Genomic DNA, 13,267 nt, shown 5'->3' with positions numbered 1-13,267 from the left:
TCTAAAGAGAGAATTTCTTTCTTCCTAACAAAACTTAAGAGCCAGCAGAACAAGTACTGAGCTTACAGAACCAAACTGATTCAAAATTTTGTGTTTCAAATAGTCTAGACCAGTGCTAACAAGAGTTATAATTGAGACCCATGTGTCACTTTAATATTTTAATAGCCATATTAAAAAAGGTAAAATTATTTTTAGGCATATATTTAACCCTAGTGAGACATTCCATATTCTTTTTTTATATTAAATTTTAAAAACCCAGTATATATTTTACATTGACATCTCAAATTGGATGAAGCTCACTTCAAGTACTCAGCAGTCATAGGTGGCCTGTTGCTACCATATTAGACAACACTCATCTAGCAATCAGAAAGCATTCTGCAATGGCCTTAAACTGGCTTTTCTGTCACTCTTGATCAACAGTATTGATTTTGATGCTCCATTTCTTATTCATGTCATTGGTCTTTCCTATTGAGCGTGAAAAATGCCCAAGTATCCTGTGATTGTAGAATCAATAAGTCTAAAATCAAACTCACCACCTCATCCCCTTTCAGTGAAGTAGTCTGTCATGACCTTCCTGTCTCAGATGATCATATTCTTTCCATTATCTTTGTTTCAAATCCTGGGCCAGCTTTAACATGTCCTTCTCCTTTACCAAAGTATTCCATCAAATTTGTTCCTTTATGATTTCTCTTGTAATTCTCAGTGAAATAAACTTAATTCAGGTCCTATTTGGGTGGAATTATTTGTATTTCATATAATTGACAACCTCCTCTTTGGATGCCCTGCCTCAGGTTTTCTTTATTCAGCAACACCTGAGAGCTGACTATATGCCAGGCACAGCTTAAGCTGCTGGGATGCAGCATGAGCAACACAGGTAAAGAACCAGCACTCACGGAACTACATTCTAACAGGAAAGAGAATCAATATGCTGCTATATGGTAACAAATGTTTCGAAGAAATACAAGGCAGAATAAAAGAGTGACAAAGGGAGGCTATTTTAGGGGAAGTGGTCAAGGAAGATCTTTTTTGAAGATTAAGATCTGTGCATAGGGCTTCCCTGGAGGCTCAAGGGTAAAGAAACAACCAGCCAATTCAAGAGACACGAGTTAGATCCCTGGTCCAGGAAGATCCCAAATACCATGGAACAACTAAGACCATGAACCACAACTACAGAGCCTGTGCTCTAGAGCCTGGGAACTGCAACTACTGAGTTCATGAACCCTAGAGCTTGAGCTCTGCAACGAGAGAAGCCACTGCAATGAGGAGCCTGTGCGCTGCGACAGAGTAGCCCCTGCTCACCTCAACTAGAGAAAAGCCTGCTTGGAAATGAAGACCCAGCAGAGTCAAAAATAACTATTTTTTTGAAAAAAAGATTTGAGCAGAGAATTGAACAAATTGAGGAACAAGCCATGTAGATCTGGGGAAGGTGAATTCCATAAGCATTGGAAGATGCAGAGGCCCTGAGATGGACTAAGCTTGGTGCGTGTGGTCCAGAAACTCCACTCCAAGGAGTCCAGTATGGCTGTAAAAAAAGAAGGGAGACAGTGGCAGCAGATGACATGCAGACAGAGGCCAAATCATGAGGCTCCTGCAGGCCACAGTAAGAGTGTGGAGTGCACTCTAAGAAGGTAATGGGAAGCCACTGGTGGATTTGGAAATTACAGTACCATCATCCAATTAATATTTTAAAAGTACCACTTTGGTTGGATGGAAAACAATTTGTAGGTAGATAAGAGAAGAAGCAACGAAACCAAATATAGGTTCCAGGTGCGGCGCAGAAGGGTAGCGGAGGAAGTGGTAAGACATGAGCAGATCTGGATGTACCTGGAAGGCAGAACAGTAGAAAACGCTGGTGGTTGGCTGCACAGCATGTGAGAGAGGAAGCAGTCATTCCTTACTGCTTAGATGGCTAGGCAGTAAGGAACCACAGTGTCTAGCAGGAGCAGTGCGGCTTAGGCTATGGTGATGGAGGGATGCATGGTATGTATTCAAGAGCTCTGTTTCACACATTTTAATTTAGTTATTTATAGTGAGATGTCTCCATTTAGTCCTCACTTCAATATTAAGCTTTCTTTAAAATAAAAAAAAAATTCAGCATGTTACTCTGCTATCCACAAACCTTTGAGAGAATCTCATGGCTTATTGAGTAAGTCAAAGTTTTTCACAATGATCTCCCTCCCCAACTGTCCTGTTATTTGTCAGTATTCCTTACAGTGTCTGGGAAATTTGAGTATATTTTGTCTGATAATATATTGAGTATACATTGAGTATAAATGTCTGATAAATGAGTAAAAATATTTGTGTTCCCCCTTCACCTTATTCAAAAGCCACACTACAGCTGACCTCCTCAGTGAAATCCTACCCAATCACATTGGCTGTATTACTTTTCTCTAACTCAGTACTCCTACCCAGTAGTATGCTGATAAATGTTTTAACAGCTCTCTGAAAAATGAAGCCCTCATCTGTAGCATTTGTTATACCTAGGATGTAAACACTCTCGCCATGGATGACTGCAAGCCATGATGACCCTGATGACCCTGAATGTGGAGTAGAGAAGGTACTGGCAAACCAGCTCGGTGAGCTGGCGGCACCCCAACACCACTGCTTCCACAGTACTAACAGTCCAGACCATTTATAAAGTCACTTACAGCAGAGTGACTTTTACTGAGGTGTCTGTACACAAGTCTTTCCCCTATTAGACTGTAAATATGTGGAGGGTAAAAACTCTGTCATATGCATTGCTACAACCAGCTGAATGACCTTGGGGCCTCAGAGTTCAAAATGGAGAGTCAGACCTAAACAAGAGAATTCCATAATTCTATGTCTGAATGATCCATGTGTCTCTCAAATTTCTGAGTTCACTGATCTGAATGGGGGCGCTGGAATACAAAGTCATGCTTCCTTATTATTCCAAAATAAAATCTTCCTTGAAAAAGGTGAAATAGAAAAATAAATGAGGACAGTTTAGGCTCACAAATAGAAAATATGATCAATGAGGAATCTATATAATCATTTTTCAACTAAAGAAAAATAAGACTGTATTTCTTCTACTTTAAAGGAATTCAAATGTGCACACCCATTAGCCCAGGAAGCAAAATTAGTTTTGGACTAAAGTATAATCATTGAATAGAAAAAATAGAACACAATGAAATAATAACAGAAGACTAAAAGATATAAAGTTAGGCTCTGACTGGAGCACAGAATGAAAATAAAAGCTTCTGGAAATTTTCATAAAATAAAAAACATCAAACTAAAGAAAAATAAAATTCTCATACTTGTCTATGCCCATTTTTTCTGATATATAGGCCATGAGGGTGAGTTTAAATTAAACCCATGTGAAAGACAAATTCTTTTACTTCTTTGGTCTAAGCAGGATGAAATACATGTAAGCTAAGGCACAAAAATTAGACTTGTGTTCAGCTTACTCAGAAATGATTTAAATACATGAAAATACAGATCCTCTGACACCCTTTCGTAACAGATGCTTCTGCCCAGGCCCTAACTGTTTCCTGTTCTGTCTGCCACTTTGTACTCCCTTAATTTCACAAAGCTCAAGCCAGGTCTGTTTTCCCCAAGTGTGGAAGGGTGCAGGCAGTACCGCGGTGCCAGAGTGAAAGCGCTGGAGGGAGCGGGCAGGGGAGGTAGCTTTGAGGAGCAGGCATGAGCAGCAGTCAGGTAACCGGAGAACGGTGGAGCAGGCGGCAGAGCACAGCCTCTAGGAAACCATCCAAAATAATCTGCAGAACAAGATCCAAAGGGCCAGGAAGGGTCTTCTGTCCAAAACAAAGTTCCATAAAAAAGACTGCTGGTCCTGCTAGAATATGTCCCATCTCATATATCTACAAAGACTGAACCCTCTAATATAATACTGACTTCTACTTTAGTGTGAAATCCTTTGTTTAGTTTTCTCTTAACTTCCTTCAGGTAGACAATCCTGAATGTAACAGCTATTTGCCAGCTTATCTACGGTAATGTGTGTGCCCTACACATTTTAGAAGCGGGAAAAAGGAAGATGTTGTAATTTTGGAAATGGTCTCATGGCCTGAAGCAGTACAGAACAGCTTCACCTTTGGAGGCAATTAATTCTTGGTTACCTTGATATTTATGGTTAATCTGCTTTGAAAACGGATTTAAAATTTTTTTCTGTAAAGTTGGCAAACATTGCAGCCACATGTAATAAAATATATTATAATACATAGAACTAGAACCAGATGCAAAGCATTATATCCCCTTGGGAATGAACAATGTAGACTAGATGTCCAAAAAAAAAAAAAAAAGACATGACAAGGATACCAGAATATCAGAGAGGCATGGAGGAAATCTGAGTAAATGGACAATGAATAAAATAACTTGATAGAAAACAGGTGGGAGAGGTGGTGTGCCCTCTTTACAGTGCCAAATCCAGCTAGAAAATGTCTAGCTCAATAGATCCTGATTGATTGAAAAACAAGGCAGACTTTTAAGGATGTTTTTCTTTTTTACTGTAAATTGAATTATGTGGTATAATTAAACCTTCCTAGGTACAGAACATCATACAGGAGTATTACCACTCTACCCAGTAAAACATGTCCTTCTAGATCCCTAAGGAGGGATGTAAAATAACTACAGAGAAGGTAACTAATAAGCAATGCTAACATGGGGACCAGCTGTTAGTGAGAGTTGTTTTCTTATTTTTGTGTGAGTTTCAAAGGTTTCAAATTTATTCACAAAAGCTCATAAATATTCCTGGAGGTATACTCCCTTTCCAGAGTAACATTGTAAATTACTATGAAATACCAGTCACAAATGGGCAGGCTCAAAGTACTCTAGAAAGATACTGCATGTATGTACCTATATAATAAATAATCCTACAAAAAAGCCTATCCTGTTTATTTTGAAATTCATCGTGATCACAAATAGAAAGATAATAGTGGATTTCTGGCACTAAATTGCTGAGCTGCTTCTTGTCAAGTTCTGCACTTGCTTATCAACTGGTGACTCATGCAGTCAGTCCTATTTAATTATTGGCTTTGCAGGAGACTGTTAAGAATTCATAAATTTAGAAGTTGTGTAAATGAGTGAAAATGTGCAAATTCGCTTAATTATAGGTGCTCTGGAAATAAGCGAGCCTGACATAAGAAGATAGATTTAGAAAAACCACACCTTACATTTATGTCATTTTGAAGCATAGCATGCAACTTCCTGCTGGTGAGAAAGAAGAAAATTGCTCACTTCTAGTAAGTGGTTTTAGGAAATCGGGATAACTTTTAATAAATTTTACCCTCCATTGCCTAAATGCTATCTAATGGCTTGGAAAAAAATGTTATACTTTCAAACTAAAACTTTTCCATTTAAAACCCTTAATTTGTTCAGTTCAAATATTAAACCAAACAACTCTAAGTGCTTCTCAATATTTAGGACTGTATATATAATTATTAAGCACACTATTTCCTAAGTTTAAGAACATTTCCTTGATTTCATACAATCTAAAAAATTTAAGTTAGTCCTATAAAAAATAACAAAATACAGTGAATTAATACATAATGTTTTATACCTCTTTAGCTAGTAAATGTCAAGGAAAATGATCTTCCCTAATCCACAGACTATAATTACCTGGTTTAAGAGATCTTCTACTTTCTTCTGCCATGAATCCCTGGCTGCATTTTTCTCTCGCTCTTTTAACTGCAAAAGTTGAGACATTGCTGACTTTTTATCCTCTTCATGTTGAAGCCTTAACTCTTCACGAAGTTTGGAACACTCCTGTCTAAAACAGAATAAATGTGTTTAATTTGTAAAGAGAATTTTTCCTCTCAATAACTACAGTATAGTTTGTTCGCAGGTTTTCTAAGCATTTAACTATTCTGCCTCAAAAGCTGGCTCAGAGTAAGAGGTACTTATGTTATCAATAAGTTAAGGGCCATAAGGTAAACTGGTAACTTACCAAGATCACTGATTAATCAAATTACCAAAGGTAGAATAAGTTCTAGAACAATAAGTCCTCTGACTTCAGATTAGTTCTCCACCTATATTATAGTCAGGAGAAGGAAATGGCAACCCACTCCAGTATTCTTGCCTGGAGAATCCCATGGACAGAGGAGCCTGGTGGGCTGTAGTCCATGGAGTCGCAAAGAGTGGGACACAACTTAGTGACTCACTTCACTTATAGTGAAGGCAATGAAATAAAAAATTATCTGTATTTAAGCAGAAAAACAGAACTCCAATTTCTCTGCATTTAACCATGGGAAAAATTAATTTAAAATGCTGCTACTATGGACTTCCCTGGTGGTCCAGTGGCTAAGACTCTGTGCTCCTGATACATAGGGCCTGGGTTCGATCCCTGGTCAGGGAACTGGATCCCACATGCCACATTTAAGAGTTCACCTGCTGCAGCTAAGACCCAGCACACCCAAATAAACAGATCTTTTTTAAAAAAGGCTGCTACTACATCTTTAACAATGAGACAATGTAAGCCATAGAAATAGAAAACCATTTCTTTTTGCATATGTGTATAGTAAGATGACATTAGAGAGTAAAGCATGTACCTAAGGTTTTCAGTCCATTTCATCTCTAAGTCATGGGCCATTCTGTCCACTTGTAGTTTCTCCTCTTCTTTCATGGCAGCCAGTGTTTCTTCATGCTGTCGCCTCTCTTGCTCTAGCTTACTCTGAAGAATAAAAGCTATCAATAAAGACTAGTCTTCAAAGTCACTGCTGCTTATGTCAAGTAAGGAGAGCACTTGCAGTATAACTTTTAAATTCTTACAGCACAATAATCTATAGCGCTATCTATAACAATTATTTGCAATTTTCTGACAATAAAATGATGGTACCCATTTTATCTTTTAAATGTCCTAGTGCAAGACATATTTTATTAAGGCTCATACATTGACAAGTTATTTTTAAAAGCTTAAAATCAGCATTAAATTAATAACCTAAGCTTTCCATATCATAGGTATCTAAGAATTCAATTATCTTTACCTGAACACACACTACATAGGCAAATATATTATTAAAATTCATTCCCATTCATATCAAAAGTATGCTATCTATTCAAAGTTTAGGCATTATAACTGTACCTCACTGACCTGATTAAAATAATCATGAGAAGTTTAGGCTTCTATTTTTATCATGTAACTTCAAACCAGTGGTCCATTGGTTTATGTTACAGTAATAGACTATGAAATATGTGACATCTCCGTAGAGGAGCATAAATCAAGTGGTTTTCTGGAGTGTGGGGCTGGACGTGACCTGTCTGGACAACACTGGCAACCACTGACCCCTGCCAGCAGTGCACCCGCTCTCAGGGCACAACAGAAAAGGAAGAGATGCTGGTTATCACAGTGACCCTTTCTGGATCACCCACTTGCTGTGGCATTGTTGAGGAGCATATCCAGATTTATGGGAAAGCAGGAAGTCAGTGCTGAAATTGTTGACCTGGCTGCTGCTGCTGCTGCTGCTGCTAAGTTGCTTCAGTCGTGTCTGACTCTGTGCGACCCCACAGATGGCAGCCCACCAGGCTCCCCCGTCCCTGGGATTCTCCAGGCAAGAACACTGGAGTGGGTTGCCATTTCCTTCTCCAATGCATGCAAGTGAAAAGTGAAAGTGAAGTCGCTCAGTCGTGTCCGACTCTTAGCGACCCCATGGACTGTAGCCCACCAGGCTCCTCCATCCATGGGATTTTCCAGGCAAGAGTACTAGAGTGGGGTGCCATCGCTTTCTCCGGTTGACCTGGTTAGTAAGCAGTAAATGGTGAAACCTGAATTTAGCAATCTTAGCCAACTGTCATTTTCACTAAGTACTCTGCTTAGAGGAATTATTTTTTCCACCAAAGACAATGTTGAATGGAATAGAATTACTCAAAGTAAGAAATCTCTAGCTACTGACCTCCTAGTTGTATGGTTCATTTCTCTATCTTCTAAGGCAGTCTAAATATTTGCTCTGCTTCATGAGACTTGAAGGGAAAAGACAAACCTTTCCCAATATCTGTAGGTCATGGAGAATCACTTAGTTGCTATAGACCAGAGTTCAAATTCTTACCAGTTAAGAGAACTGTGCATACTATTAATATTATGGGTTGAATATTATTATGGGTTGAATTGTGTTTCCAAAGAGATATGTGGAAGTCCTAGCACCCCAGTTTCTCAGAATGTGATGTTATTTGGAAATAGAGTCAGTGAAGATATAATTAGGTAAGATGGAGTCAGGCTGGAGTCGGTGATGCCCTTCGTCCAATACAACAGGTATCCTTACAAGATATAAGGACACAGGAAGGATGCCATGAGAATACAGAGAAGACTGAAGTTGTGCTGCCACCAGCCAAGGAACACCTGACTACCAGGAGCTAGAAAAGGCAAGAAAGATCCTCCCTTAGAGGTCTAAAAGGGAGAATGGCCCTGGGAACACCTTGATTTTGAACTTTCAACCTTCAGAACCGTGAGAGAATAAATTCCTGTTGTTTTAAGCCACCATGTTTATAGTCTAACTTAGCTATGTCAGCCCTAGGAAACGAATACACTATATATAATGTGATGTTTAAAATAAACTTTAAGCAAAGTAACTAAATCATACTTTTACCTCGCTGATATTTAGATTATAGTAGGATAAAGACATTACCTCAACATTTAACAGAGCATCCTTGGTCTCCTTCAGCCTCCCTTTAGTCAGATCAAGCTCATTCTGAAGTCTTTCCTGGGAGTCCTGAAGGCTGGCAATGAGTCCTTCGGCAGAGCCAAGACCTTGTTCGCTTTTGCTTACCATTTCTTGGAGGCGGCCAATCTGCAAGTAAATACAGTACTTTCAATACATCCCAGTGTAATTGACTAGCAAACAGTCACGTTTCTTAAAGACTTTTCTTTAGATGTAATTTTACTGATGGATCTTTCTTGATGAATTTGGAAGAAGCACTCAATCATGACAGTCTTCATCTGTTTTTTTTGAAAAGACCTCTATATTTGTGATTTCCCTTTGTCATGGCAACCATGTAAATAAATGGATACCTCAAGCTCCTGGGAATTCCTGCTTATATCATATAATCAAATACCTATAACAAAGAATTGAAGTAAGATAAAGATTATGCCCAAGACTGAGGGGGAAAATATTTTTTTAAATACAAATATTTTAAAAATTGCTCTTTAAAACGGAATCACATATTTCATTTGAGCCCTGTTCTCCATCTATTTATAAAAGTGACAGATTTTGATCAATATTGATAAACTGATAATGAAGCTTAAATTAGCGTATGCTGTGATTTCTGTGTTTCCATAAAAAAAAAAAAAACTGTGTCATGAAATTGTTGAGTTAAATTTATACACTCTTGAAATTAGCTAATAGACAATGTGTTAATTAAGCAGATTCATACCCACAAGTGATGAGAACTAAAATCAATAAATGAAAATACTTTAAATTACTTCACAGGAAAAGGCTATGACAAAAACATCTCATTTATATAAAACAGTCAAGCCTATCAAAACCCTACAGAAATGACAACTGGTAATTTAAAAATAATACCTGAATATTTCTCACTGTAAATACATACATTACAAAGAAAACTGGAAATCCTTCAACCCCTCTCTAACCTGAAATTCCCTGTCCCCAACTTCCTGTCTCCTTTCCATGCAGATGTATGTTCATGCTGAGCAATGTGGTGATGGGAGCACTTTATCTTGTTAGTATCTTTAAAGGAATGCCAACCTCATAAAATGAGCTGGGCGCTTTCAGTTTTTCTGGGCTCTGAAATATTTTCATAGCTAAGATTTACTTGCTTTTTGAAGATTTAGTAAAAGTCATTCACTAAAATCCTCTGGATCTAGTACCTCTTTAGTATATGTGGGACTGATCAGTTTCTTTCACGGCTATATAGTTTGTCTGGCCAGGCTGTTTAACTACTTTGAGTCATTTTAGAAATTTAAATTTTCATACAAAGACATCAGTTTTCCCTAAATTTTAAAATTTACCAGCATATTATATTTGGCAAAACTAATACAATATTGTAAAGTTTAAAAATAAAATTAAAAAAATAAAATAAAATGGAAAAAAAATAATAAAATAAAATTTACTAGCATATTTGTACATAATATTCATATATAGTGTTTTAAAATTTTTCTGTCATTGTATTTATGTCACGTTTCCCTAGTCTATATAGTTTGTGTCTTCTCTACTTTTTGTATTGATCTGGCTTGCCATGAAAGTGTTCTGCAGCAGTGAATGAATGAATGTAAGAAAAGTGACTATTAACAGAGTTAAAGAGTACTGAACTTAGCAAAAAATTTAGTTTCAAGTTCGGGGTCTGTCAATACAAAATAGCAGTATAAACACCTACTTTATAGAGTTATTATAATAACTAAATTCTAGAATACGTGGGAAAAGATTTTTTAACTAGAAAGCAACATACAAATATTAGGTACCAATCAATAAGGAAGGGACAATTAAAGCTATCAACGAGGAGAATAATTTTCTTCCATAATCCAGAAAGTTTTCAGATAAATAAGGGTTATATACACAGAAGGAATACATAAAAAAAAATAACTTGTATTCATGTAGTTACACAAGGAATTAAAGAGTGTTCAAGAAATAAGAATCTAATTATAGACAGAATGAATATGTTTAAATAGGAAAAAACTTTAAAATTCTGTACAATAAGCAAACTTTCAAAGAACATAACTGATTAAAGTTTGTTTTCCAAATATAATAAAACTGGTTATGTACGGAACACATCTGTTGCCCTTCATTATCAGAACCTCCTTTTGTCACTAGGGGAATCTATCCTCCCTAAGGGGCCAGGAGGTCTCAGCAGGGCTTCAACCCAACTCCAAGACTGAAACATTCACTAAAGCATACACAAATAAGGTCATCTCATTCTGTTGACCATGGGGACTGGTCAGGGGCAGGCACATGATTAAAGAGACCTCAGGACTTTTAAAGGAGCTCCTAAAAAAGGCCATTTCCAGTTGCACACATACCTAAGAGGATGCATTACTGAAGAATCACCACACAAACAGAGAAAACCCAACTCAACAGAAAAAGAGAAACTGAGCTCCAGTGTCAACAAGTTGCGTTCCCAATCTGGTCGTGACTGATGCTAACATTCTCCTGGGACTTTTCAGCCACATGACTCAAGAAATTTCCTTAGGCCAATTTGAGCTGGGATTTCTGTCACGTGTAACAGAGATCAATACTTAGATTCTTCTTGTCAACGTGCACACCGAAGGAATTACAGTGATAGAAGCCTCCTCCCTGGAATATCTACCCACACTTATTCTTCTCTCTAATCCATTCTTTATGAATATTTCAGATTCAACTTATTAAAATTACAAATAAAAAAATAAAAATAAAAAATAAAAAAAGAAAGATACACACTTCAAAAAATAATAAATAAAATACAATAAAATTACAAATATGAATATGAGTGTCAGCTCTACCCCCATGCAACCGTCCACATATTTGTACCCAGCATCTTCCAAATGCTTTCTGTTTCCTTCAGGATAACTTCTAAAATCTTTCAAGGGGCTTACAAGGCACCTCGGCATAGCTCCTGCCTAACTCTCTGGTCTTGGTTTGGCAACATTCCTCCATGGCTTTTATATTCATTGGGGGGAAGAGAGGCACTGTGGTTAAGCATTAATTGAGTTCTGAAATTTCACTGCTAGGACTGCAATTCTGGCTTTACCCAATTACCATGTGACTTGGGCAAGTCACGTAACTTTTTGTGATTTAGTAACTAGTATTTACTGCATGGGATTATTTTGAGACTTAAGTGTATAAAGGAGAGAATATACTGAAACAATGCATGGGTCATAGTAAGAACTAAATAAGTATTATTATACTATAGTTACTTTTGTATTTCATCTATACTGACATCCCTCCAATTCCTAGAAACCGCTCATGTCTCAGGGCCTTTGTGGGAGCTTTCCTCAGTTTATTTTTGTAGCAAACTCCTGTTAATCACTTACCACCATTCTGTAATTTTTGCTGAATTTCTACTGTAAATTTTGTCAATAATCTTTAAGCATTTCCTTAGCTTCAATACACTGGAATGTATATTCTCCTCTTTATGGCTTTTACACATGCTGCTAAATTCCTTTCCAGGAGAATCATTTTATATTCCCATCAGCAGCTTTTGGTGTTTATTTCTTTACCCTTATCAATGCTGCATGGTCTTATGTTTTTCTTAATCATTGTTCATTTTATGGTAATGAAATGACATCTTACTAATTTCATTTCCAGTTTTCAAATGATAGTGATATTAAAATTGTTTTCCATGCATTTTCTTTAGCCCGTTTTAAAAAAACTACACTGCATTTTTCTTACTGTTTTGTAAATACTCTTCTGCTATTAAAGACTTAAATTCTGTTACTCATATAGTTTGCCAATCATTTACTCCACCCTTCCAGTTTTTCCTCTCTCATAGTTTTGTTGGTGGCTCCACAGTAAAGAATCCACCTGCAATGCAGGAGATGCAGGAGACACAAGTTCAGTCCTTGGGTTGGGAAGACCCCTGGAGAAGGAAATGGCAACCCACTCAGTATTCTTGCCTGGGAAATCCCATGGGCAGAGGAGCCCGGTGGGTCGCACTCCATAGGGTCGCAAAGAGTAGGATGCGACTGAGCATGTACACACAATTTGATATACAGAAGTTTTAGTTTTAACTACAAATATTTTGTTTTTATTTATTTATTTTTATTTTTTTTTCCATTTTTTTTAAAATTTTATTTTATTTTTAAACTTTACATAATTGTATTAGTTTTGCCAAATATCAAAATGAATCCGCCACAGGTATACATGACACTGACATGGTATTTCAAAAGGCCTTCTCTGTCCTTTTATTTTTGTCCCTGGTATTTTCATATTTTATTTATATTCATGATTTAATATTACATTTCAATGCTTAGCCCATCTGGGATTTTTTTGGTACCAGGTTGAAGAAGGCATCTAACTTTATTTTCCTCTTTTCTTCCATTGATATGTAGTCTTAAAAAAGTACTGTCATCCACTATGATTCAGATTAAACCTGTTAACTCTAGCTTCTATCCCACTGTTCTGACATGACAGAAAAGTCCTCAGAGCACTCTTGACTGAATGACCTTTTCAGGCCTCACAGTCTGCCTCTAATCACTGTGTGACACTGTGAGGCACTTCCAACCCTCTTTAAGTATTTGTTTTCGTGGTTTTCTAATATCCATTCATCCTTATTCTCATGCTTTGATACCTCCTTTTCAGTTTTGTTCCCTGGCTCCGTTAATTCAATATTGGTACTCCACTTGTTACCAGCAATCTTCTCTTCAGCTATCCTT

The 13,267-nt window shown here is 37.2% G+C and overlaps 1 protein-coding gene across 6 annotated transcripts in view; it reads right to left on the bottom strand.

Annotated features, from left to right (window-relative positions):
* FAM184A (family with sequence similarity 184 member A) overlaps positions 1–13,267 on the bottom strand; it is a 123,744-nt gene that overhangs the window by 41,527 nt on the left and 68,950 nt on the right. For all 6 annotated transcript variants that reach the window (XM_015472796.3, XM_015472792.3, XM_015472795.3 and 3 more), the window contains exons 7-9: positions 8,592–8,753; positions 6,522–6,643; positions 5,593–5,743 (exon numbers count right to left, since the gene is read on the bottom strand). In XM_015472796.3, the coding sequence (XP_015328282.2) occupies positions 5,593–5,743; positions 6,522–6,643; positions 8,592–8,753 (435 nt within the window). The remainder of the gene's footprint in view (positions 1–5,592; positions 5,744–6,521; positions 6,644–8,591; positions 8,754–13,267) is intronic.

Source organism: Bos taurus, chromosome 9 (genome assembly GCF_002263795.3).
Source record: "Bos taurus isolate L1 Dominette 01449 registration number 42190680 breed Hereford chromosome 9, ARS-UCD2.0, whole genome shotgun sequence".
NCBI classification, from domain to species: domain Eukaryota; kingdom Metazoa; phylum Chordata; class Mammalia; order Artiodactyla; family Bovidae; genus Bos; species Bos taurus.
Note: the sequence above shows the minus strand (reverse complement) of the source record. Positions and strands in the feature narration are given on the sequence as shown.